Consider the following 25853-nt stretch of genomic DNA (forward strand, 5'->3'; position numbering starts at 1 on the left):
TACAGGACCCCAGAACTATACACTACAGGTATACAGGACCTCCACCAACTATGTACTACAGGTATACAGAACCACCACTAACACTGTCAATGTTGTATATAACCAGGCTTAGCATAACACTACCAATGTTGTACATAACGAGGCTGTATATAAAACTGCTAATGTATATAACCAGGCTGTATATAACACTGCCAATGTTGTATATAACCAGGCTGCATATAACACTGCCAATGTTGCATATAACCAGGCTCAGTATAACACTGTTAATGTTGTATACCAGGCTGTATACTGTATAACACTGCCAATGTTGCATATAACCAGGCTGTATATAACACTGACAAAGTTGTATATAACCAGGCTCTGTATATAAAACTGACAATGTTGTATATAACCAGGCTCTGTATACAGTCTGATCACATGATGACATCTCAGTTTGGCTATTAGGTATTTAGGATTTTTAAAGTTTTTAGTTTATTTCTAACCTACAATTTACATAAACAGTGCAGAACTGTCGGGGTATATAGCTTATAAAGGGGTATATAGGGCTCCTGGCGATTTCCCCTTAAACAAAAAAAAAAAAAACAAGGGCATAGATTTGCCTCCTGGGTGACCTTGGAACAAATCTAATTAACACACTGACACTTTATACCCAGGAAGCGCCGGGTACATTTTCTAGTTTTACATATTCATAGTAGTAGTTTATAGTATTTACATGGTTGTTTATTTTACTCTATTAGTAATTTATATGTGAGCTGTGATATCATCTCGACAGCTGTGAAGCACTTTTTTATTTCCTACCTTTTGACCTTGTACTATTAGTTGTATCCAGGATGACTTTATTATTTTATGGTTGATGTCACCGCATGCAAGAAAACCGTCCTGCACATCCAACCCAGCCTTGTGTTTTCTCCTTTCATCCGTGGCAGTAATTCCCCCTGTCCTGGCTGACATTCCCTGACATTATACAGACATTTTAAATCTTTAATCTAACCCCCCCCCCCCACCCCCAAGGTATTTTATGTCCCGTGAACAGCTTCATGTTTCTTAATAATTTAAATAATACTTTGCTGGAGAGTTTTGGGCTAAAGGAAATAGTGTAGCACTTGTCTTCCTGAACTACTTTCCATTTATCTGTGCTATTCTACATGTAGTGAGTCTTCCTCTTATTGTATTTACTCTACCTTACAGCACTAAGGCAATAATAGGATTTTCTTCTAGAATGTTTTTCAGTCTAGTATTATACTTGACCTGACTTGACTGCGCCATAAGTAATCTTTTCAAGGACCTGAAATGTTCCACGAGAAAACAGAATTTAGAATTTTATCCAATGCTAAAATGTATATCATGAACTCATTGGGAATAATGCTGCTTATCCTTGGCTCAATACAATACCACATATACAGTAGATGTGGCCTTCTTCTCTCTTACTGCTAGCACAATATATCCTGCGATGTACCGCACAAGGTAACAACATGATTTTGCAATAATCTGCCGAGAGTTCTTTAGGCTACATACTGTATGTCTATATGGGACCACCTATTGGCCGTGATGTGAATTGCAGCTTGTTGTGATATTGAATTAAATTTAGAAAGTGAGAACAGTGTCGGACTGGGGTATCTGGGGCCAACCAGAATAAATAATCCTGGGGGCCCACCAATGAAGAACCAGTAAGAAGCAATATGTCAGTCACTGTTAGTGCAGGTTCTAAAGCTGGGGGCCTGCCTCCGGCCCTTTCCGACACTGAGTAAGAAAATAGAGCACTTGACAGAGTGGACTAGTGGAAAAGCAGACAGGCAAGTACACAGAGCAGGTTGCTGGCTAGCTGAGAGACAAGGAGGGATAAAGGCTATGAAGAGAACACCAAACTGGTGTGTGGAGTATTATGGGCTGTGCAGGTAATCTAGAACTGACAATCAATAGGGATTCTCGTCCTCTTGTCATATTTACAGTTTTAATATAAGTGACTAAGTAAATCAAAAAGCAAGAAAACATCCCCCCCCCCCCAAAAAAAAGGAAAAAAAAAAAGAAAGAAAACATATAAAACATACATTCACAAACAAATCCAATGCAACGACAATAAGCTTAATTAAAGTTTATGTGGCTGTTACATGTGACTACTAATGGAGCAAAGAAGAGTCAGAGTTGTTTCACCTTTAGCTTCCTCCTACACTCTATAATTGAGTAATTATTGCTGCTAATTAACACTAATTCACAAGTTATTGCTTAATTGTACGCTCGACTGGTGGCAATTTTCTTGTATGCAAATTAAAATAAAATCTCCAAAGCAGACCCCAACCAGTAAAACTTTTAATATGTAGCTATGACATATCAAAGCTACTTATTATTTTGTATTCATTATGTAGTGAAAAAAAATTATATATATATATATATATATATATATATATATTTAGTATCACTTCGTATAATTAGTACCACTGCATCTGTTAATTACCATCCAAGTATCATACTGTTAATAATTCACAGTGAATGCCATTAAAAGGCTATGTTCACACAACATTGTTTTCAGCTCCGTTTAAAATGGCGTTTGTTATTTTGAGTCTAAAATAACAGACGTTTTTCGAAGCCTGGTATCCCCTTTTAATGACGGGTGTTTGCACATTATTTTAGTTTGGGGTTACTAATTGGCCTTTGGTTGTGGCTTAATTGAAAAATCCATTGAATTTAATAGTAAAAACGGAGAAAGAACGGTGACAAAAGAAGAACTGTGTGTGAACAACTAATAAAAAACGTTCAAAAATAATGTTCATGTTCATTATTTTGACGTTCGCAGCAAAAACGTCCGTTTTTCAATGCATTGTGTGCATTGGACGTCAGTCTTCCCATTGACTTCAATGCAATTGCATTGAAGTCAGTTAAATTGCTGCAAAAACTGACATTTTTTTAAAATAGCAAAATCAGAAGTTTTTTCTCCATTTTTTGACGTTGTGTGAACATAGCCAAAGAGAGGGGGAAAAGGAGTCACTGTCTTGTGGTCACTTGTGGTCAAACAAGCACAGGCTAAAAAGTTCTAAAAAAAAAAAAATCAATAAAAAATGCAGCTTATCCAACAAAAAACAAGCTCTCACATCTTTAGAAAGCATTGTACAAACAAAACTAAAAAGACAATCCCAAAAATTGTGCATTTTCTATTTATTCATTTTTTATTTTGCACCCCATGCAAAAACCTGAAATTATTCTAATGCATTGTATGCTACATTAAATGGTGTCCTGCAAAAAGAGTCCTTATATTGCTATGATAATAATGTTATTGTTGTTGGAATGCAAAAAAATAAAAAAACAGAAACTGTTACATAGTGTATAATGTTGAAAAAAACAAGAGTCAAGTTGAACTTACAGCATAACCCTACAGTGTTGATCCAGAAGAAGACAAAAAAAACCTTATAAGGCAGATACCAATTGCCCCATCACAGGGATAAAAATTCCTTCCCAACTTCAATATAGCAATTAAAATAAATCCCTGGCTTAATGTTGCATCACACGTAACCTAGTTCCCATAACTAAGTTATTTAGGCCAAAAATAGGCCAGTTACCAAGGGGTTAATATAATTTCAGCAAAGGTTTAGATCCCAGAATACCAGTATAGTGAATTAAAGAGGCCAGTGAGTTACAACCACACAGCCACAACCACCACCAAATTTTACCTGGACAAACCATGTCTTTTTCAATTGATAGGTTAGACCCCCCCCCAAACTAGTAGAAGTTGGACCCTCAATGAATAGATCTTGATGGCCCTAATGAGGGAAAGTGGAGAAGACTCCATATCATATAAAACTATACTATAATTAAATTCCAATAATAATAATAATAATAATAATAATAATTCATCTAAATGCATTTAAAAATAAAATTGGTCAAAGAATCACTAACAATAATAGTAACAGTACAGTCCCAATGTATGGATAGAACTAAACTTGCAGCAGTAACTTTCGCTATAGTGGCAATCATTGACAAGACAAGCTGGCAAGGCGCCCACAATTTTTGTTGTAATGACGACTTCCACAAGGTCAGCAAGTTTAGGGAAATCTACCTGCATAATTAAGCATCTGTTTCCTGGTTTATGGAGGGCAAATTGGGTGTCTGAAATGAAGCTCCTTTTGTCATGTTTTGTTTAGCTGCAGTAAAAAATCTGCTGATTAAACATAAGCGCATTATTTAGTATTTGAGAATTGATGAGACCAAACTTTTGGGGGAAAATTACAGATCACGTCCAGAGCTCTCTCATTAGCAACTTGCTCATAACTGATAACACATCAGCCGTCAGCTTTTTCCATTTTTTTTTCCGGCTCTTTAATCACGGACAATAAAAACACATTGAAAATTACTTTCCCTGAGTGGAAATTTAACAACAAAGTTTTCTTCCAAACACCCTTACGAAAAGTTTACAAAACTCTATAAATTAAGTAATTTTTGTTGAAAATGTTAGAAGTTTTTTTTTTTATTGAATCTTCTTTTCTTACTTGTTTTTAAATAGATTTTTAAGTGATTTGTTCAAAATGTCTTGCAGGAATTAATTTCAGGGTACAATGCACAGATAAACGAGGAGGACACAGCTTTCTCTAAAGGGTTCATCCGCTGGAGGAGGGCACAGCTTTGTTTAAAGAGTTACTCTGCTAGAGAATGGCACAGCGTCAAGTAAAAAGTTACTTTGTTAAAGGAGGGCACAGCTTCTTGTAAAGAGTTACTCTGCCAGAGGATGGCTCAGCTTTAAGTAAAAAGTTACTTTATTAGAGGAGGGCACAGCTTCTTGTAAAGAGTTATTCTACTAGATAAGGGCACAGCTTTTCGTAAAAAGATTTATTCTGCTAGATGAGGGCACAGATGCTTGTAAAGGGTTAAAAGAGTTATCCAGGATTCTAAAAAAACATGTCGTCTTCTTCCAGAAACAGCATCACTCTTGTCTTCAGTTTAAGTGAGGTTTTGCAGCTCGGTTCTATTAAAATAAATAGAGCTGAATTGCAATATCACACACAATCTGAGGACAGGAGTGGCACTGTTTTTGAAAGACAGATCTGACCTCTGTTTATTTTGTTTTTAGTTTCCTTCTCTATAGTATCGAGGAATCTTCATTATCTATATATGCAAGAAGGGTCCTATGGATAAGAGACAAGTAAGTTTTAAAGGGGTAATGCGGCGGTAAAGAATTATTCACAGAATAACACACATTACAAAGTTATACAACTTTGTAATGTATGTTATGTCTGTGAATGACCCCCTTCCCTATGTCTCACCACCCCCACCAGTGTACCGGGAAGTGTTGGTGCATTATACATTACCTGATCCGTGTCACGCATGTCCTCCATCTTGTGCCAAACGTCATCTTCGGCCGGCCGGCCGAATTGCTGCCGGCTTCCCCCCTCTGCCGCATCATAACTGTGCTCAGCCGCGATTCGCTGAGCACAGTTATGCTCAGCCAATTGTGGCTGAGCAGCTGATGGCGCGGCCGCATCATCAGCCGCGATTGGCTGAGCACAGTTATGCTCAGCCAATCGCGGCTGAGCATCGGATGACGCTGCAGAGGACAGTCGGAGCTGTTCGTCGTCCGTTCGTCCAAAGAAGACGTCACTGACTAAAGATCGGAGACGGGGGTCGGCATGTGACAGGTATGTATAGCGCACCACACTTCCGGGTACACGGGTGAGGGTGGTGGGACACGGGGAAGGGGGCCATTCACAGACATAACATACATTACAAAGTTGTATAACTTTGTAATGTGTGTTATTCTGTGAATAATTCTTTACCGCCGCACTACCCCTTTAAACAGAGAACCACTTTAATTATAGGTAAACCTGTAAGCAAAGTTAACCTTCCCTTAAGGTATAGTATTATATTGCATCTTACAAACTATACATAGAATTTACCTTTCAAAAATTTATTAGGGAACCATAAATAAATCTTCGCAACATAACTGCCACTATAAGAACATTTACATAATATCCTTATAGTAACGGTATAAGGAGACAGCAACTAAAATATATTGTTTAATAAGAAGCCAGAGGAGGGGGAGAAGCCAGGAGGATAAGCCAGATTTGCACGGAAAAGAGAGGAAATCTGTAAGAAAGCTGGAGAAATGCAGAGACAAAATGCCTCTAAATCCCCTTACACATTTGCTCTATAACCTGTGAACCCGCACTCTCTGCAAGTCTCGGGATGTCAGAGGTCTCCTTATTCCACTTACCTAAAGCCATTTGCAGAATTACATGTTTATTTATTTTAGCATTTTTACATCATGTTTGTTTATGTTGTTTTAACCTTGAAAAAAAAAAATACTAAAAAGCTTTCTGTTGTAGCAGAGCTGAAATTGCCTCTTGGCACAGCCACATGAGATCACAACGGGCTGCTATTTCCTTTGGTTTTGACCGCAGGTAAACCTATTAAAAACTACTCTAGACTGCCCTCTGATGTTGAAGAGTTGAATTTGTCATTTGGCACAGTTAGAAACATAGGCTATTGATAGAAAAATCTCCCCTGGTCCATCTAGTCGGCCCTTTTAGTACAGTATTTCCTTTCTTATTATCTTAGGATAGATACATGTTTATCCCAGGCAGGTTTACATTCAGTTATTATAGCACATGATGCCAAATAGCAAATCTAATACTTTAAATGTGTTGAGCTCAGCAGCAGCAGCAGGTCAGATTAGCTCAAAGTGCCCCTGACCCTTACAAAAAACTTTAAGCATGTCACAGATATATTTTGAAAATATTGATTGGTCGGGGCCTAGGTGATAAGCCATACATACAGGTTGTTTTTTGTACTCTGTTACCATAACTACACGTAGGTCTGCACAGTAGCTGTGTATTACAAAACTATATGTGATTTTGGGATGAAAACTAATTGCAATCAAAAGGCAAAAATGATTTCAAAATCATTTTCAAAATCAGCTGTACATAATGATCACATAGTCAGTATCTGGAAGCTACAGGTGAGACGAATCTAACCTGCTGATAGCACCCTATTGCGAAGGAGATGCTGAGGATGAAGGTATGCCTGTTACCTTCATCCTCTGTGCCATTCCCATGCACTTAGTCATTTACTCCTTGGTCTGATAAGACCATTTGGAGCACTGGGGCACCTTTAGGAACGCTACCTCACTCCCATAGTGATGAGCCGGCGCACCCTGGCTGTCCCAATCCATTGATTATTATTAGAAGAGGCGGGCTGGCTGGGGGTGGATTGGCGCTATTGGGGCAGGGCAGTGCTCCTAATGGTGTCCCAGTGCTCCAATCGGTCTTAACAGACCAAGGAGCAAATAACTAAGTGCACAGGAATGGTGCAGAGGATAAAGGTAAGAGACATACTTTCATCCTCGGTGTTTCCCTCACAATAGGGGGCGATCTAACATGCTGATAGTTCCCCTTTAAATGCAAATCAAAAGAATTGGACAGATTTCTCAACAGTTTTTTTTTTTCATGTTTAAAGTTTTGTCACGGCGGCACAACTGATCCATACACCACCTTTACAAGATGACGGGGCACACACTCTTGTTGCCGTCAGAATAGCATTGTGAGCGAGTGATCTCGGTATTGACAGCTTTGAGTGGAATCTGGATGATGTATCTATGTCTTGTGTCTGGCGGAGGAGCAGTTCTGAGCTCCAACGTGTCCTGTATACAAAGGGCATTTCACTGGGCAGCGTCAATATCAACCATATCTACTTCAATGCCACTTGAAATCAGAATACCAATTCTTATTTTCTAACAAGCGCCCGTAACCAGGTGGTTTAGAGGTGGATCTATAATATTGGAAGTTAAGGAAAAAGAAAAGACAAGAAAGGTGGCTGCACTTTTTTAAAGATGGGATCACAGCAAACAAAGCTCTCGAACCTTTCATTGAGACCTGCAGTTTAGCTTCCTCCCTATTCCGCTTAGATACACCCATAGAGTAGGAACTTCTACTGTTATGTAAGGTTGGATATAACTACAGGTTGCGCTTGTATTTAGGTCCTGCAATATTTGCCACATATCAAACAATGTCACAGTTACATAGACCACAGGTATGGAGGAAAAGTGTGAGATTGTTTGGGGTCTGACCTCCATGCCCCTGGGGATCTCTTGATCAGTTTCCCGACTCCTTTTTTTTATAAATGGAGCCGTGGGTAAATGTGTAACCCACAGCTCCATTCATCCTCTAAGACAAAAATCTGCACCGTCTCTGTGGCATACACCAGGGGGGCATGTTTGATAAATTTGCCCCATTATCTCTACTACAGACTTCTATTAATGTAATAGGAATTTCCTTTAAAGAATATTCCCAAGGTTATTCCAAGGTTCCAAAGGGGACAAACATTTTACCCACTAGGACCCTCTCAGTCATAAGTCGCTAGGTCCTCTGTGTCGTTTGTGACTGGATTTCACGCTGCAGATCCAGTCCTATTCATCCCTATAGAGCACATACTCACAGCGGGATTAACAGTATATCCATTAACCCCCTGCTGCCCGCAGCCCGCCGCCGATAGCATACATTACCTGCTCGGCAACCCGGCTGAATGTCAGGCTCCCGGCTCCGGTCCTGCTCAGCCAATCAGAGAAATCCGCTGTGGATCCAGTAGGTGTGAAGGCCCCTTAATGGAGTAGTGTACATTGGGGATCCTTTGTAGAGATTTTGATTCTTACCACTGCCCACCTCTTGCACTCAGTTCTACACTTTGCTCTATCACAATCATATATAAGACCCCATGTGTTTTCAGGTTGTAATTGACAATATTGCAGAGCCCCATACCGGCCATAACACCAATAAGCCCCATTGATCAGAAATTGTTAGGCTGTCCTTTACCATTATTTTCCAGGAACCCTAAATCTCGTATCCACCAGAACTATACTTTCAGGGCATGACCTCTTATTTGCCTCTGACACAGTATATTGAGCCCAGACCCTAAAAAATTATTATTGGGGAATTTGAGCTGGATCCCTTCTATTCTGCTATTGTACAAGAATCCTGAAGCTCACACACCGGTCTACAAATAGTTCTTGAGTTCTCCTTTCATCTTAAACATTGTGCATCTCTATTCATCCAGAGCAGTCAAGTAGAAAAGAACAAACGGTTACCATGCCACCGGCATTGATTGAAGATCGCAAAACAACTTAGATGATTTATATATTGCATCCTCATCGTAGTATATGAAGGGGGGATCACCCATTCCTTCACTCTTTATACGTCTTATAAAATTTTCTATTTCACCCATTTTCTAGAAAGACCGACACGTTCTGATAGACCGTCATATGACCCTCATCCGTAGATATAGAGGTGTACTCACATATAATCAAATATAGAAATTAGTTACTAAAAATAAATATTAAGATGAAGATAAATATTAAGGGTAAGCCAGACAAAATGATCACAATTGACCAATTTTGGATGAGAATAACCTAGAGGAGATAATATTGTTATTAGGATATGTTCACACTAAGCAAATGGGACGGAATTCTTCCTGTTTTAGTGTCAGACAGCATCTCTTTGGGAGGACTCCACTACTTATCAGCTGCTGTATGTCCTGCAGGAAGTGGTGTATTCTCTCCAATCTGACACAGTGTTCTCTGCTGCCACCTCTGTCTGTGTCAGGAACTGTCCACAGCAGGAGCACATCCCTATGGAAAACCTCTCCTGCTCTCCAGACTGGAAAGAATACACCACTTCCTGCAGGACATTCAGCAGCTAAAAAGTACTAGGAGACTTAATATTTTTATTTTTTTTAGAAATAAATTACAAATCTCTAGCACCAGTTGATTTGAAAGATTTTTTTTTTTTTAACTTGCCCTTTAAAGGGGTACTTTGGAGAAAAAAATAAAGTTAACTGGTAATTTCCTTTCATTTAAAAATCTCAAGTCTTCCAGTACTTATCAGCTGCTGTAAGTCCTGCAGGAAGTGGTGTGTTCTTTCCAGTCTGAAACCGTGTTCTGCTGCCACCTCTGTCCATGACATGAACTGTCCAGAGCAGTAGCACACCTTCATAGGAAACCTCTACAACTCTGGACAGTTCCTGACATGGACAGTGTTGGCACTGTCCATGTCACTGTGAAGACATCACTTCCTGCACTGTGAAGACATCACTTCCTGCAGGACATACTGCAGCTGCTATGTACTGGAGGACTTGAGATTTTGAAATAAAAGTAAATTATAAATCTGTATAGTTTTCTACCAGCAGTTGATTTGAAAACATGGACAAGAGTGACGCTGTAAGTAAAAAAAGAAAAAGAAAAGAAAAGAGCTATTTCCAAACCGCACATGAAATATGCTGCAAAAGGTAAATGCATTAAATGTAGTTCTCACCACAAGATTCCTGTTCATCAGATCTGTCCCCACAGTCATCCTCTTGGTCACACAACCAGGACTTTGATATACAGCGTCCATTAGAGCAGGAGAACTGGTGAGCTTGACAGGTTCTTGCTATAGAGGAGAAAACCCATATACAACAGATTAGTTTTATGTACACAACCCAATCCAATACAATCCAATCCAATGCAATCACTCGATGATTAGTTACATTAAGTAAGATTAACACAGGTGTAAAATAAGATTGTGCAATGATTTCTACAGGTTTGGGGTTTTATTATGCTTCTGATAACTAAATATATGACAGTTCCTGGCATGGAAAGAGGAGGCAGCAGAGAGCACCGTGTAAGACTGGAGTACCCCTTTAAGGCGGTGTTTGCACATTAAGTTTTGTTGAGTGATCTGATGAAGCCTGGTAATGCTGATCACATGATGAAGCCTTGTAATGCTGATCACATGATGAAGCCTGGTAATGCTGATCACATGATGAAGCCTGGTAATACCGATCACATGATGAAGCCTGGTAATGATGATCATATGATGAAGCCTGGTAGTGATGATCACACGATGAAGCCTGGTAATGCTGATTACATGATGAAGCCTGGTAATGCTGATCACATGATGAAGCCTGGTAATACCGATCACATGATGAAGCCTGGTAATGATGATCATATGATGAAGCCTGGTAGTGATGATCACATGATGAAGCCTGGTAATACCGATCACATGATGAAGCCTGTTAATGATGATCATATGATGAAGCCTGGTAGTGATGATCACATGATGAAGCCTGGTAATGCTGATTACATGATGAAGCCTGGTAATGCTGATCACATGATGAAGTCTGGTAATACCGATCACATGATGAAGCCTGGTAATGATGATCATATGATGAAGCCTGGTAGTGATGATCACATGATGAAGCCTAGTGGTAATTTTAATTACATGCTGAAGCTCGGTAATGCTGATCACACGATAAAATCTGGTAATGCTGAGCACATGATAAAACCTGGTTATGCGGATCACATGAAGCCTGGTAATGCTGATTGCATGATGAAGCCTGGTAATGCTGATCACATGATGAAGCCTGGTAATGCTGATCACATGATGAAGCCTGGTAATGCTGATCACATGATGAAGCCTGGTAATGCTGATCATATGATAAAACCTGGTAATGCTGATCACATGATGAAGCCTGGTAATGCTGATCACATGATAAAACCTGGTAATGCTGATCACATAATAAAAACTGGTTATGCTGACCACCTGAAGCATAGTAATGCTGATCACATGGAAAAAGCCCAGCCACTCAACTTAGGCAGAATAACATTGTCCAAATAATGAGTAAGGGTCTAATTATGTAAACAAAGAAACACACAACAAGGCTATCTTCAAACTACGCAAGTTTCATATTAATCATGGCCGTTGTTGCCGAAATGCAACAACAGCCGTGATTAATATGAAACTTACATTGTGCTTTAGCTATCTCGGCCAGAGTGTATACACATAGTATACACTTTGGCTGGGATCGCTAGCAGCCAGACAAAAACCTGCCATGTCAGTTTTCTGCGGCCACTATTCATTGAATAGCTGCCCAGAGAACCTGTCAGTTTGCACAATGGAGCATGTGGCTCTAGCCGCACACTCTATTGTGAGCAGCAACAAATAAAATTAGGTCATGGTGTCCAGTCCAATTTTATTTTTTTTTTATTTAATAAAAATGAATTTTGATTGAATGTTGTTGTACAACATCAGTAATTTGTGCAAAATGCTAATTGAGTTTTAGAAATCCAGAATGCATGAATATATTTTACAAATTATTAAAATGACAACGAAACTTTTGCATCTATTTTGCTACTAACAAAAAATAAAATAATAAGACTCTAAAAGCAAAACAAAACAAGTTGTCCATCTGGTAAAACAAAAATTCCCTAAACAAAACCATTCTGCTTCCAATTGTGTTTAAATGTCAACAGATTATGTAAATCCTCGCTGACCGACCTTTTTTCCCTCTCGCTTTTATAATCATTATACCTTTAAAGAAGTACAAGACCAATGCACTTAACCTTTAAATCGAGATTTTACTTGTCTTTGCGAAGCCGTAGCAGGAATACTTTTTATAACTATAGAACACAACGAAAAGGAACAGATGATTGTCCTGTCTGCTCACAAATTATGGTGACTTTTAGGAGAAGAGGTGGGTTGCACTGTTATTATAGGAAAGGCTTCAAAAACAATAAATATCTTCCTATATTTACAGTGAACTGTAATAAAAAGAAGTCCAGCAACTTTTTAGATATCAAATGCCTATTGCATTATGAGTGTACTGATTCAATCTATTCTCCTAAAAGGGTTATCTGGAAAGCAGAAACGGTGCGTCCCATTCCCTGCTTCCCTCGGGCCATCTCAGAGGGCATCTTTCAAGACAGGGGGGGGGGGCAGGTTTATGTTGTGTTACTGAAACAATGGTTTTGTCAACTGTCATCATGTATAGATTGCATGTGAGCAAAAGTTCACTCATGTCTGCTAAACATGGCTAAAAAAAAAAGGGAAGAAAAGTGCATGGCTTGCATGTTTGAATTTAGCAGATCATTTGCCACCTTAACAAAGTTAAATATGGTGAAAAGAAAAATAAAAAATATCAGACTTATGTGCCAGTCACACAATCGCTCGTACAAATAACCTTATATTATGTTTATTGTGGCTGGTCTATGGCAAGGTTTAGCCCTATCTAAATATCCTGGCCAAAGCAGAATGTGGTCACCAACCTCATTAACTACACCGTTGGTCCGTGTTATGGCAAGTCTTTCAATAATAAATAGGGTACAAATTAATGGGGCTGTCCCACGAAATAAATTTATACCCTATCCTCAGAATAATGTAAAACTAATTGACAGAGAAAGGTATGACCACTAGGATCCGGCATGATCTCAAGAATGGGATCTGATTCTGCCCACTGAATAGACCAGTGGGGGGCATGTTTAACCACCACAGGTAACTGATTGATCTACTTGGCTATCTTCGGTGGCTCCTAAAAGGATTGAATGAACCAGCAGTGTGCATACTGTAGGTGACAACGGCTTTCATCTCAACTAAGTCAATAGGCTTGTTGTTGATATTGTGTAGGGAAGGGGTCATCCCATCAATCAGAATTCCCATCAGCTAGTTATGTCTTATCCTGAGGATTGTTCATAATTCAATTCCATGGGACAACCCCTTAAACATGGGTGAAAGAACTTTTTGAAGAGATTCCCACATCAGTCTGTAACACCAAATGGAGAAAAAAAAAATATCAGATGTTTTTTTTTCACTTATTTTGGGCAGTAGTTTTAGCAAAGACCAGGAGTTGGTAGAAAAAAACTGAAAAGGGGGGAAATCTTTTCATTATACAATGTATACTCTTGGTTTTGACTAAAAATACTGAAACCAAATAGGACAAACTTGTTTCTTCTAAAAGTATCACTAGAGGTACATAGGGGCAGATTTATTAAACTTGTGTAAAGTAGAATTGTCTTAGTTGCCCCTAGCAACCAATCAGATTCCACTTTTCATTCCTCACAGATTCTTTGAAAAATGAAAGGTTGATTGGTTGCTAGGGGCAACTAAGACAATTCTACTTTACACCAGTTTGATAAATCTCTCCCATAGTGTTTAAGGGTAAATTAACATGTCTGTATTTTCTGTCTATAATTGTGGACCTACAATTGCAGACAAATTAGTTTTTTATGGCCCCACGCACCTATAGATGTTACAGGGCCGTGATCTGTACTTTTAAAAAAGCTGACAGGACCTAGTATGGACGGCAGTTATGACACGATCATCATACACATATGTATAGGTCCATGCTATTGCAAATGTTCACCATATGCACATCAGTAATGCTGTCCGTAGTTGCAGGTCCATAGCTGCCAACTGGTCTACAAATGTGTGATTGAAGCTTAACTCCTTTCTTTGCCCAAAAAGGTAGTTAGAAAAAATTACCTGCTACATACTATGAATTATTTGCAGTTCATAAATGAGCCTCATTTTCATGCCAATGCAAAGCACCATGAATTCTCATTATTAACAATGTGCATTACATCATTGCACTAAATTTGTTAAACATTTTAGATTAAAAAAAAAAAAATGGAGTATTACGCCAAGTGAGCGTAGTTGAAGTAGAGAAAGATGTAATAAAATAATTCCAAAGCTTTTAACTCCATAGGCTTCTTCAAGTGTTTAGTTTTTATATGGGATTCAGAAAGCTTTGTGCGCAAACAATATCAAATTAATTTATAAATTTACAAGTGATCACTTGAATTTACTAAAATTGTAAAGGCTGCTTGATGTTTTTGATACAAGAGGCATTATGGGAAGGTGTTTTGCATGTTTTATAATGGAAATCATCAGCGTTAGTTTCAAGGTTTTCAATTAGAATAGAAAGAACAAAAATATAATTGCTTTAGATAATAAATAAACAATTATTTTGAAGGTTCAATCCAGAAAAGGATTGAATGATGTCACATATGATAGAATTGCTAAAGTTGAGTTACTCAGTTACATTGTATTTCTAAATTGTACTGAGAAAAATATTTGCCTAGTATGTTTGCCTATGTTTTTTGTGATCCAGTGCTCTTCCTCTTCTTGCTAATTCCGATTAGTGATGAGCGAACATGTTGGTAAATGTTCGTACAAATTTGACGGTTATTGATTCTGTTCGCCAACCACAAACAATTTGTTCAATGATTTGAATGGTTATGATGATCATTTTCAAACATACAAACTTACCAACGTATGCCACTGCGTAATTTACACTTTGCGGCTCATAATCTGTACACATGTGTGTAACTCTAGACTGAAACATACACAATCTGTACGCAACTATTCACGCAAATGAAATGCATAAGCACCTACGTAATCTACATTTTGCACCTGATAATCTGTACACATTTGCGTATATCGAAACGTACGCTTCTACTGTATGTTCGTTTTTTTGTTTGTGAATGTAAGGCGAACACAAACCGATCACAATATATTTTTTTTAATGTTTGCGTTTGGGATCCGAAACGAATATCAGGATGTTCGCTCATCACTAGAGATAATCGAACAACGCAAATTTTCAGGTTCGTTCGAACTTGAATCATCTGCATTTGACTCTTGCTGCCTTCCCGTTCCATGGGGAAGGTGGAGACAGCCTGAGTACCACCTGGAAAACAGGGATACAGCCTATTACCTATTACCTAGGCTGTATTTCTGTTTTACAGGCGGTACTCGGGCTGTCTCCACCTTCCCTATGGAAAGGGAAGGCAGTGGGAGTCAAAATGCCAATGGTTCGAGTTCGAATAAACCTGAAAATTTGCGCTGTTCGATCATCTCTACTCATCATAAGTCCCGATTGAGTGGGTAGGTAGACACGGTTGCATAAATGTAGCTTGGATTCCTTTCACCTGAGCCAAAGGCTTTAGTTTGGTGCATTACCCCTATATCAGATTAACCTAACTCCGCTAGCCTCTGGCCTTCCACTTCATAATGGAGGCTGCTAATATGTAATGTTAAGCTTAACATCTGGAGATGTTTTCATTTATGGCCCATGAGTAGACTACTGTCTGAGGTTATGGCGGCATCCGAAGTGGCTGTAATAGCATATGAATGGTAATCAGTAGCTCAGAAAGATAAACAATAAAGGGGTATTCCAGCCCTAAACTAAAAATTTATATTAAGCTGGCCTCCTTACAAACTAGAAAAAAAAACATACTTCCCAGGCCCCCAAAGATCCCATTTGGCAATGCCTGGTACCCTGAATACAGCCAAATGGGAGCAGGCTCAGCCAATAATAATCCAAGATGAAGCAATCCTGAAGCAATTTGTTTGCTGAGCTAACAGGTCCTGCGCCGAAGCGCTTATCTCAAAAGCAGGAAAAAGAAGACCCAAAGGCTGAATGTAGTAGAATATGAGCTACAGGGGACAAGAGGGGCCTGGGACCAGGTAAGGTTTGCTTTCTTTTTTTTTCCTATTTTGTAGGGGGTCTAGCACAATATAAATTTTAAGTTTAGGGCCAGAATAGCTCTTTGACTTAATCTCTTATATTTTTTTAAACTGGAAGACCACCTAAAGCCAACTCTGCCACAGAAACCTCTCCTTACTGAAACAAAACCCACCTTCATACAAATTCTTTTGCCTACTTATGAATTTTAATTCCATCCTCTTACAGGCCAAGCTTAGCCCAAGACTAGGAGTCTTCCTTCATAAATTTTCATTTTACGTTTGGATCCCTTATTTAATACTTGTTCTTCCTTAATATAATTTTTTCCTTTCTTTTCAAATAACAAGAACGCTTACTATATAAAAAAAAATAATCATCCGGACCCTTTTCTTCTAGCACTGTAATATTTTTCTAGCCCTGTGTTTGGCATAGCTTGTATGGTTGACTCCATATTTACTATCAAAGTTGCTCCTTTCTGCAGTTTTTGATTGTCCCACTAGGGAGCAAATACACCAGACACAAGGGGCTTCTATGAATAAATAAAAAAAAGTCCAGTTTTATATGTTTATAGAAATGGCTTTCTTCTTGCATATAGGCGGGAGTTGGTATTATAGTTTATCACGATTCAACTGAATACGCCAACACCACATACCACTTACAGAAAAGAGTGGCGGTCTGTCAAGCAGACTTTTGGGTTTAAACCTGGGCAATGCCTTTAATAAGTCTTTGAAATTGTGTGTTTTAGCTATATATTTAGCTGTATAAACAATAAAACTACAACCAACCCCAACTAAACAAGTTAATGTGTTCCTAACAAATCCCTTTCACCTGTAACCTTCTCTACAGCATACCAATCATCCAGCAAGTACACCTCCGGGAGACATGTTTAGTAGTATATTAATCATAGGAGAACAGGTGAAATACATTTTGCATCTGAGCTGTTTAATTATTAGTTTATAGCTGTTTATGCACCATTAGCTTTTTTTCTTTTTTTTATAAAAACACTGTAATTTAGCATAGCTCAGGAATGGGGCCGATCTCGCACGCGATGCAATGAGCCCTGTTATGCTGCTCCTTATGTCAACAAACTTTCCGAACTTCATCTTTGAACCATATAGTGTAAAAATGTCCAACTAATGAGAGTTTATTAGCTTTCTGCATCTAATTGCCGGTTCAGTAAAAAGCTCAGCTTCTTAGGCATGTACTATCATCAGAGTTAGAAGGCTTAATGCAGGTAATTAATTTCCCAGGATTTATGAAGACAATTAACCCAATAAAGCTAAAAACTTTACTGGTTAGTCCACATATACTATACAGTAGTACTTAGTGTAAATTGCTTTTTTTCAACCATGTATTTTGGTTTACTGAAGCCCCAGAACTAGAGATGAGGGCAACTCAAGCATGGGCAAGTCTGTTGGAACCCGGGAGTCTCAGAATTTGATTACTGGTGGCTAAAGTCGTTGGATGCAACACTAGGGAGTCCTGGAAAACATGGACCATAGACTCATCTCTACTTAGCTCCTATTGAAGTTTATAGATTGGAAGCCCTCGCCGGCAGGCTCCTCTTCCCTCATGTATCAGTCTGCTATTTGCCTTCACGTAATATATTGTTCCTGTTTGTTAGGGTGGGTTCACACTGCGTTTTTGCAATCCGTTTAACGGATCCGTTTTTATTAACGGTCAGAAAAGTAGTGTCAACAGTACTTTATTGTGCGTAAAAAAAAAAAACACATCCGTTTTGATCGTTTTTTTTAATAATGGAAGTCAATGGAAAAACAGATAAAAAATGGATGCACACAAATGCATGCGTATTTTGCAATCCGTTTTTTTTTTGCAAAAAACGGATCAGTTAAACGGATGCTGAAAACGCAGTGTGAACCTAGCCTTACCCCTATCTCTTGTATAGCGTTCTGGAATTAAGGGCCCTTTATAAATATGTAATAATAATAATAATAATAATAATAATAATAATAATAATAATATTAAGTTAAAAGGTGAGGCTTCAGTACACTGGCACCAGTGCTACATGGGGGACAAACTAGTTTCGGCTCAAATTCCCACTGTAGTGCAGGCACCAAACAACTGTTCGGCAGGTGGATGGAGGTTAGGTGTTGGTATCTAAACAATAAACTATTGATGAGAGATAAGCGAAACATCGACCTTAACAAAGTGAAGAGCTTTGTTTGATCAGCGGTCCACTCATCAAGCCCGTAGCCTTTCAGCGCTGCTACGCTCCTAGTCACTATACCTCTGGTGCCGAAGAAAACTGGATCCACTCCTGGGAAACAGGGGGAAGTTTCCCAGGATTAGATCCAGCTTTCCCGGCATCCTGGGAGGAGTGGCAGGGAGCGGAGCAGCACTTAAAGGCGGCGAGCTTGATGAGCGAAGCACTGATCAAGCAAATAGTTTAGTTTCATTGATATCAGCAATTCGCTCATCTCTACTATTAATAGCTTGTCCTATTGATAGACTGCTGCTTTATCCCAGACAACCTTTATAATGTGATGTACCAAAGGCAAAATTCTGTTACCCTCCCCTAGAAGGAAGAAATCTATTTGAGAATCACCTAGTACTAATAGGCAGCCACACGCACAATTATTGTCATCCATAGAGAATGTATCCTGGCAACTACAAAAATGAAATCCTTAATGTAATCATTGACCAAAGCCGACTCTTTTCATAAGTATTGTATATTCAATGCCCTGTTCCCCTCTATCATGGTGTGTCGGTAGCCATGGTACCATATCTTTAGCACTCTATTCATAAACTAGATGTGTCAAGAAAGTTTAAAAATGAGCAACAATAAGATAAAAGATTGCCACTCTTAAAAGCTACATATTTATCAGCACCTATAGCCTTAATCTATGATGGCGTCCATCCACCAGATAGATGCCGATAATGTAGAGCACCTCGGGAATGATTTGGTAAACACTTTGTTCCTTCAACACGATAAATTTGAAAGAAAACTAAAAAAAATTTTTACTCCAGCTCAAAGCTAACCTCTCTGATCCCATCTTGGTTTGATGATGTCATCGGAGTTGAGACTGATTTACTGAGCAGTGTTCCATGGCTTGTCCCATAACAAGGATTTAAGTACATCCTCACATTACCAGCTCTTTAGACTATTACTGTAATGCTCAGTAAGTAACATTTAAAGCCTCTCTGCAGCGCTCCACTCTTTCATGTAAGAGGGTCACATGCTGGTCATATAAACCATCTTTAGATATTATTGTCAACAGGAGAAAAGAAAAATGGAAATGGAAAGTGATCATTATTTAAGAGGCTCAACAAGAACACCATCTAACTTTATGTTTTCTCACTTTTCGAGACACCAAAGTACTCTGTGTTTAGTACACCGCTCTATTGATTTCTCCAACACAATAATGGCTGTGCCGCAATTTCAGCAAACATAACAGGCATACTGTATGAGGATCAAAGTGCACAAAAAAGTGCAGAGTGTTTATCCCAAAAAGGGGAACGGGTCGCACAAAAGTTCTTAACAAATCAATAAAAACTCTAAGAAACAACTTCAAGCAATGCCCTGGTTATACTTAACTTTCAATATGTAAAGTTCAGCAACATTGGGACCTTTTACTCCCTCAGAATGTGTCAGTTTTATTTACGGCAGTTATAGACGGGAGGTACACTTGAAGAACATGCTATGGCCTGCCATTTAAATGTTTTTGTGTTTTGTTTTTTTTTTACTTTTTTAAAGGGGTAGTAAAAAAAAAAATGTTTTCTTTCAAATCAACTTGTGCCAGAAAGTGCCAAAAATTTGTAATTTACTTGTAAATAAATAAATAAATAAAGTATTTTATTACTTATCAGCTGCTGTATGCCCTACAGGATGTGGCATATTTTTTTCTAGTCTGGAAAGCAGGAGAGGTTTTTTATGCGGATTTGCTACTGCTCTGGACAGATCATGTCACAGACAGAGCTGTGAGACTGCAAACAATACCCCACTTTCTGGAGGTCATACAGCAACTGACAAGTACTGGAAGACTCAAGATTTTTTAATAGAAATAAATTACAAATATTTGGCACTTTCTGGCACCAATTGATTTAAAAGATTCCCCCCCCCCCCTGAACTACCCCTTTAATTGATGGCCTATACTCAAGCTAGGTCATTAAAGTTGAGTATAAATAAAGTCAATGTCAGCTCACCCAGACCCAGCTATAATGTCTTCACAAAGTCAGCGGAACTCTTGAGTGTGAAACATGCGGGAATAGTACTGCGGGCCGCAACCCGAAAGCTTCATCAGAAACTAAATTGTATTCACGGCTTTCATAAAATCTTCACATACTTTATTGAAACATCACGGAAACAAAATCAAAGAAAATAAAGCTAAAAACACGCAGACGCATTGCAGGGTAACAACCCCTTAATCATGGCACATGTATAGTGGTAACAGCCAACAGTGTCCCCCCCGTCTAGGTTTATATACTTTCTCAATAGCTGATATTTGTAAGCCGCTAAGGTTCCCTCCATGGCATTCAGCAAAATGTCTACAGAAACGGAGAGTGAACAGCAAATACTAGTCTGAACTGCAGCACGTACATCGATCAGGTGTTCCCTGATCTGGGTTATAAGCTTCCAAATGCTTGATCCTACAGACTGCAGGTCACACACAGTGCAGTGAGCAACACCGTGTGTGTAGAACTGCAGTTAATGAAGGATCAGACCGCAAAGCAGCGGCGCAACTCGGTACCGCAAAACGAAGGAAACCGGTAGTGTAAAGCCAATTCTCTGCACCTGTATCCCTTTCTCTGATATCGCTAGGAGATAGAAGGTTTCCCAAAGTCTGACCTCTCCATTGAGAGTATCTACTACCCCTACCCCTTCTCCTGCTTTGTCCATCATGCTCATCACTGTATGGCTGCTGATGGGTACCCTTCCCTACAAAGGATACATAAAAAACAAAAACCCAGGTGACCTTAGTGTCATACATGACTTTTTAGCACAATGGGGACATTTTTAATTCACTACTAATTAACTTGAACCAAATCCAATCTGACTGACGATTCTAATGAATGTACTTTAGTAGTACTGTTTTACCAAGCAAATCTTTTAGATGCATAAAAAGATTTAAAATAGGGTGATTTAAGAACCACTCCAAAACCCCTTCTAGTTTGGGAATGCTCAGCGCTAATTCTGAAGTCCTTTTGATGAGCATGTGAGAGATCTATTCACCTTCTCCTTTAACCATTCATGGACTTCTCATAGATATCTTTACTGAAAGACTCCATAAATCAAGTCAAGGTTGCACGAGTAGAAGAATGATACATCCAGGGAAGACCTGTGCGGTGACTTTACACCTTTTTTCTCCTTTTTTGTTCATAGTGACTGACCACCTGCCCTCTTCGCCCTACTACACTATATGCGTCTCCTTTAAAAGCAACGAGTTGTCTTTCAAGTCTCAGAAAATCATATCTATAGTTAATCAAAACGTGTGTGTGAGGGTGGCACTAACAAAGAACAACATTGCAGGTTGTGTGTTTTAGAGAAGAACGTCTCGCCATGATCACTAGCAGCACAGATAAGATTACACCCACTCTGTCTCTCTCATATAAAGCGAACAGCGATAGCTGGGAAGCCGCATTACAGTTAACGTTTATTTTCTGCTGCCTGGAAAGAAGTTTTCATGATCAAATACTTTGACGACTTGAAATGCAAAGAAAAAACATAGACAAGTGAGAACAAGCTTGTTTTCTACAATACCCGGCTCATGCCGCCTCCAAATTTTTTGGAAGTAAAAGTCAGACATATGGAAGACTTAGAATTCAAAATTATATTTTGTTCCTTGAAGCCCAAAGCGAATTCTAGAAGGTCCCTGATGGATCAAAGTTGAGCCTCGCTTAGATGATAATTGCAAGTTTCATGTATAGATTTTTTCTTTTTTCTTTCTGAAACCTTTTATTTGGGGTGGGCTTATAAGTGGTATCTGGTCTTTGGAAATTCTGTGAAAATGGTCTAATGTTAGCCATTTACTAATGCACTGTCTCTGTCAGTCTTATATAACCAAGCTCTAGTGCTTATATCCTGCCTTTATGTGCCTAAGACATCTATAAACCGTGATATCTGCCTTCTGCCTGTATTCAAAAAATTGTTGCAAGCGAGGACAGCATCTCTTCCATACAAAAAGGATTACTTTATTGTGCCAAATGCATACAAAAACTACGTTTCAGCCCTACAACAGTCTTTCTCAAGTACTTTCTCAGTATGTTGTAGAGCCAAAATGTTGTTTTTGTATGCATTTGGCAAAATAAAATAATCCTTTTTTTTGTATGGGAAGAGATGCTGTCCTCGTTTGCTACAATTTTTACTGGGAGGAAGCCAACCAGTAGGAGGACTTTGCATCCAAGTGGGGTTTCCGCTGATTCTGCCTGTAGATTGAGATATCACATGATTGTTCTTTCCACTGTTCTCTACTGTCCAACCCCCTTTTTTATCTCTGATGAGATCATGTTTTACATGCTGGGCAGCAGACCCTGCAGTATCAGTGACAGGTCATGGAGGGAGATGCAAAAAAAAATAATAATGATAATTTTAGCAAGAGGGAAGAGGAATTATGGGAACTATAATCCATCACATGGTTAATTCCATCCAGAGTAAGCTCTGGCAGCATGGTGCATATATAACACTGTTCTACATTTTTATTAGCTTTAAAGAACCCTTTATCATGTTCTCATGCATGTCAAGCCCCATGACAAGCTAGGCACTGTAATGGGTGGTGTTAGTGGTTGTCACAAGTGTTGAGCGAGCACTAAAATTTTCCAGCGCTCGTTTGGCTGGGCGTTATTACAGATGTATGGCCACCATTACCCGAACACGACCTGAGCATTCTAACCCTGTAGTAGTGCCATACATCTGCTTTGTTCATCATGTTCTATACTATACTGTACTACTACTACTACTACTACTACAACTACTTCTACTACTACCACTACTACTTATATCCCCTTTACAAAGCTGCACATCTCCTAACTTGTCCACCATGTCCCAAACTGTACTACTACTTCTACTCCTACTCCTACTACTACTACTACTACTACCACCACCACCGCCGCTACTACTACTACTACTACTACTACTACTAGTGCTGCTGCTGTTCCTGCTTCTGCTACTACTACTACTACTACTACTATTACTACTACTGCTACTGCTGCTGCTGCTACTACTGCTGCTACTACTACTACTACTACTACTACTACTACTACTATTGCGGCTGCTACTTATATTACCCCTACACAGCCGCACATCTTCTGCCTTGCCCACCATGTTCTATACTGAACTACAACCACTACTTATATTACCCCTATAGGACTGCACATCTCCTGCCTTGTCCACCATGTTCCATACTGTACTACTACAATTACTACTAGTACTACTATTGCGGCTGCTACTTATATTACCCCTACACAGCCGCACATCTTATGCCTTGTCCACCATGTTCCATACTGTACTACTACTACTACAACTACAACTACTACTACAACTACTACAACTACTACTACTATTACTTATATTACCCCTACACAGCCGCACATCTCCTTCCTTGTCTTCCATGTTCCATACTGTACTACTACTGCTACTTATATAACCCCTACACAGCCGCACATCTCCTGCCTCATCCACCATGTTCCTAACTGTACTGCCACTGCACAATGAATAAGAGGCAAGTAATAATCATATCATCATTGCTTGTTGAATGTGACAATCAGCATTTCATAGAGCCGATCATTGGGGAATCCCTCCATTTCTTACCTGCACAAGTCTCATTAGATTCATCTTCATTATTGCCACAATCATTCGCTCCATCACAAAGCCACCTCTTGGGAATACAGCGGTTACTCTGGCACTTAAATTGGTCTCCTGGACAGCTGTGGTTCACTGGGAAAACATAAAGAAGCCATTTAAGACACTGGAGGAGAGCGAGTTCTTAGCGATGAACACTGTTTGCAAATGAGTCGGGAATAATGCATGGAAATGGGGTGGCGGAATTATAGCACAATGAAGGAGCGTGTCATATAGCATTTATTTTTATTAACAGATGAATAAAGAACTAAATGAGTTTTTAATGGTATTATGTTCAAAAGAAAATGAATGGTACCAAGTCATTTGTCAACAGCGAGATAAGCTTTAATTCCAGAAACAATGCTTCATAATTTATATATTGTTAACAACCAAATGCTAATCAGCTTTTTAGTGATTCATGTTCCAGAAAGAGAGCCACAAGTGGGAACAGGCTACGGAATAGGCGATGGGAGTTAAACATTTATTTTACTGAGTGATTTCAATCTCTTTACAATTAAAAGAGAAAAATGAAGAAATATAATGAACAGTGCATGAAGGGAGAGATACGCAGCAGGTAAATAGTGCTCAGTCGATAACCTACGGCTCTCATCCTCCCACTGCTGACTTCTCTATTCAGGCGAGTTCATGTTTTGCTTATTTGTTGCAGAATTTTGGTTGTGGCGTTGGCACTGAAATTGGGCAATGAAGTATAATGTAATGTAAGCGGATGGGTTTTGACAAACTCTGCAGATTTTATTTATTGCAAAATGTGCTCCAAATCCAACAATAAAATCCGAGCACACTCTCTTGTTGTACGCCAAGTGGAAGGTCCCCGTTGGCACACTGCCTTCTACCACCACTCTCTTCCCAATGCACTGCTTTGTCAGATGCCACAATGCTCCTGCCCTTCCTGGTTTGGCCTATTGGAGCTGCCCCTGATCTTTAAAGGGCCAGTATGCACATTCCTGGAATTAACCTTTATCACATCTTGTCATCTTCCCAACATTCTGTGCCTGAAAATTGTTGGTTACTTGTGCCTGTCCTGATTCTGTTATCCTGTGTATCATGACCTGTTTCTGATTCTTCGCTTATGATTCTGCCTAATCCTTCCTGTACTGTACTGAATCCACCTGTTGCTGCCTGAATTGTTGAGTGGAACCTGTATTGATTGCCTTGAACATCTGCTCATGTTGGACTATTCTTTTGCCTCATTCCTAGGTACCATTTTGACTATCCAATGTATGAACCACCTGGTAACTTTTAACAGCAGAAGTCCAACTTTTGCATCCTGGAGCAGGATAGATGGTGAAAATTTAGAGTTATTAAGACTTAACTCCTAGGCATGGCCTAAAGTCAAACCTGTTCTGTAGCCCAAGTGGTCCACAAGGGTTGTCTCTTACAGTGGCATTTACTGGCAGTACACTGACACCTTGAAAAAGCACTACATGAGTTCTTCTAATGTAATGTTGTAAGAGATTTTTTTACAATTTTCTAATTATTTCAGAACAGTTGAGAATTCGCATTGAACAATTAGCATGAATATAGTAAATCTCTCTCATTAATTTTCATTGCTTCTGGAATTACATGTCCCTGAAACTTGGTTTATGATCCACTTGACCTTAAGCATTGCTGACTACAGATAATTAAAACAGGTAATATACAACTTTCAACAAACAGAAGAGTTGGGTAGAGGTCACCTTGGATACGTAATATTAACAACGTTGTGGCTACTTTGTAATAGTTCTCATTAGCCTCAGATCCCGCTAAAGTAAAAATTAAGGTGGGGACAGTTTGAGATATGGAAGGTGGG

The 25853-nt window shown here is 39.1% G+C and overlaps 1 protein-coding gene across 1 annotated transcript in view; it reads right to left on the reverse strand.

Annotated features, from left to right (window-relative positions):
* Positions 1 to 25853, reverse strand: part of LRP1B (LDL receptor related protein 1B) — a 631601-nt gene that overhangs the window by 442773 nt on the left and 162975 nt on the right. The window contains exons 15-16 of the mRNA XM_069982660.1: positions 24014 to 24139; positions 10284 to 10400 (exon numbers count right to left, since the gene is read on the reverse strand). Of these exons, the coding sequence (XP_069838761.1) occupies positions 10284 to 10400; positions 24014 to 24139 (243 nt within the window). The remainder of the gene's footprint in view (positions 1 to 10283; positions 10401 to 24013; positions 24140 to 25853) is intronic.

The sequence above is a fragment of the Dendropsophus ebraccatus genome, chromosome 9 (assembly GCF_027789765.1).
Source record: "Dendropsophus ebraccatus isolate aDenEbr1 chromosome 9, aDenEbr1.pat, whole genome shotgun sequence".
NCBI classification, from domain to species: Eukaryota; Metazoa; Chordata; class Amphibia; order Anura; family Hylidae; genus Dendropsophus; species Dendropsophus ebraccatus.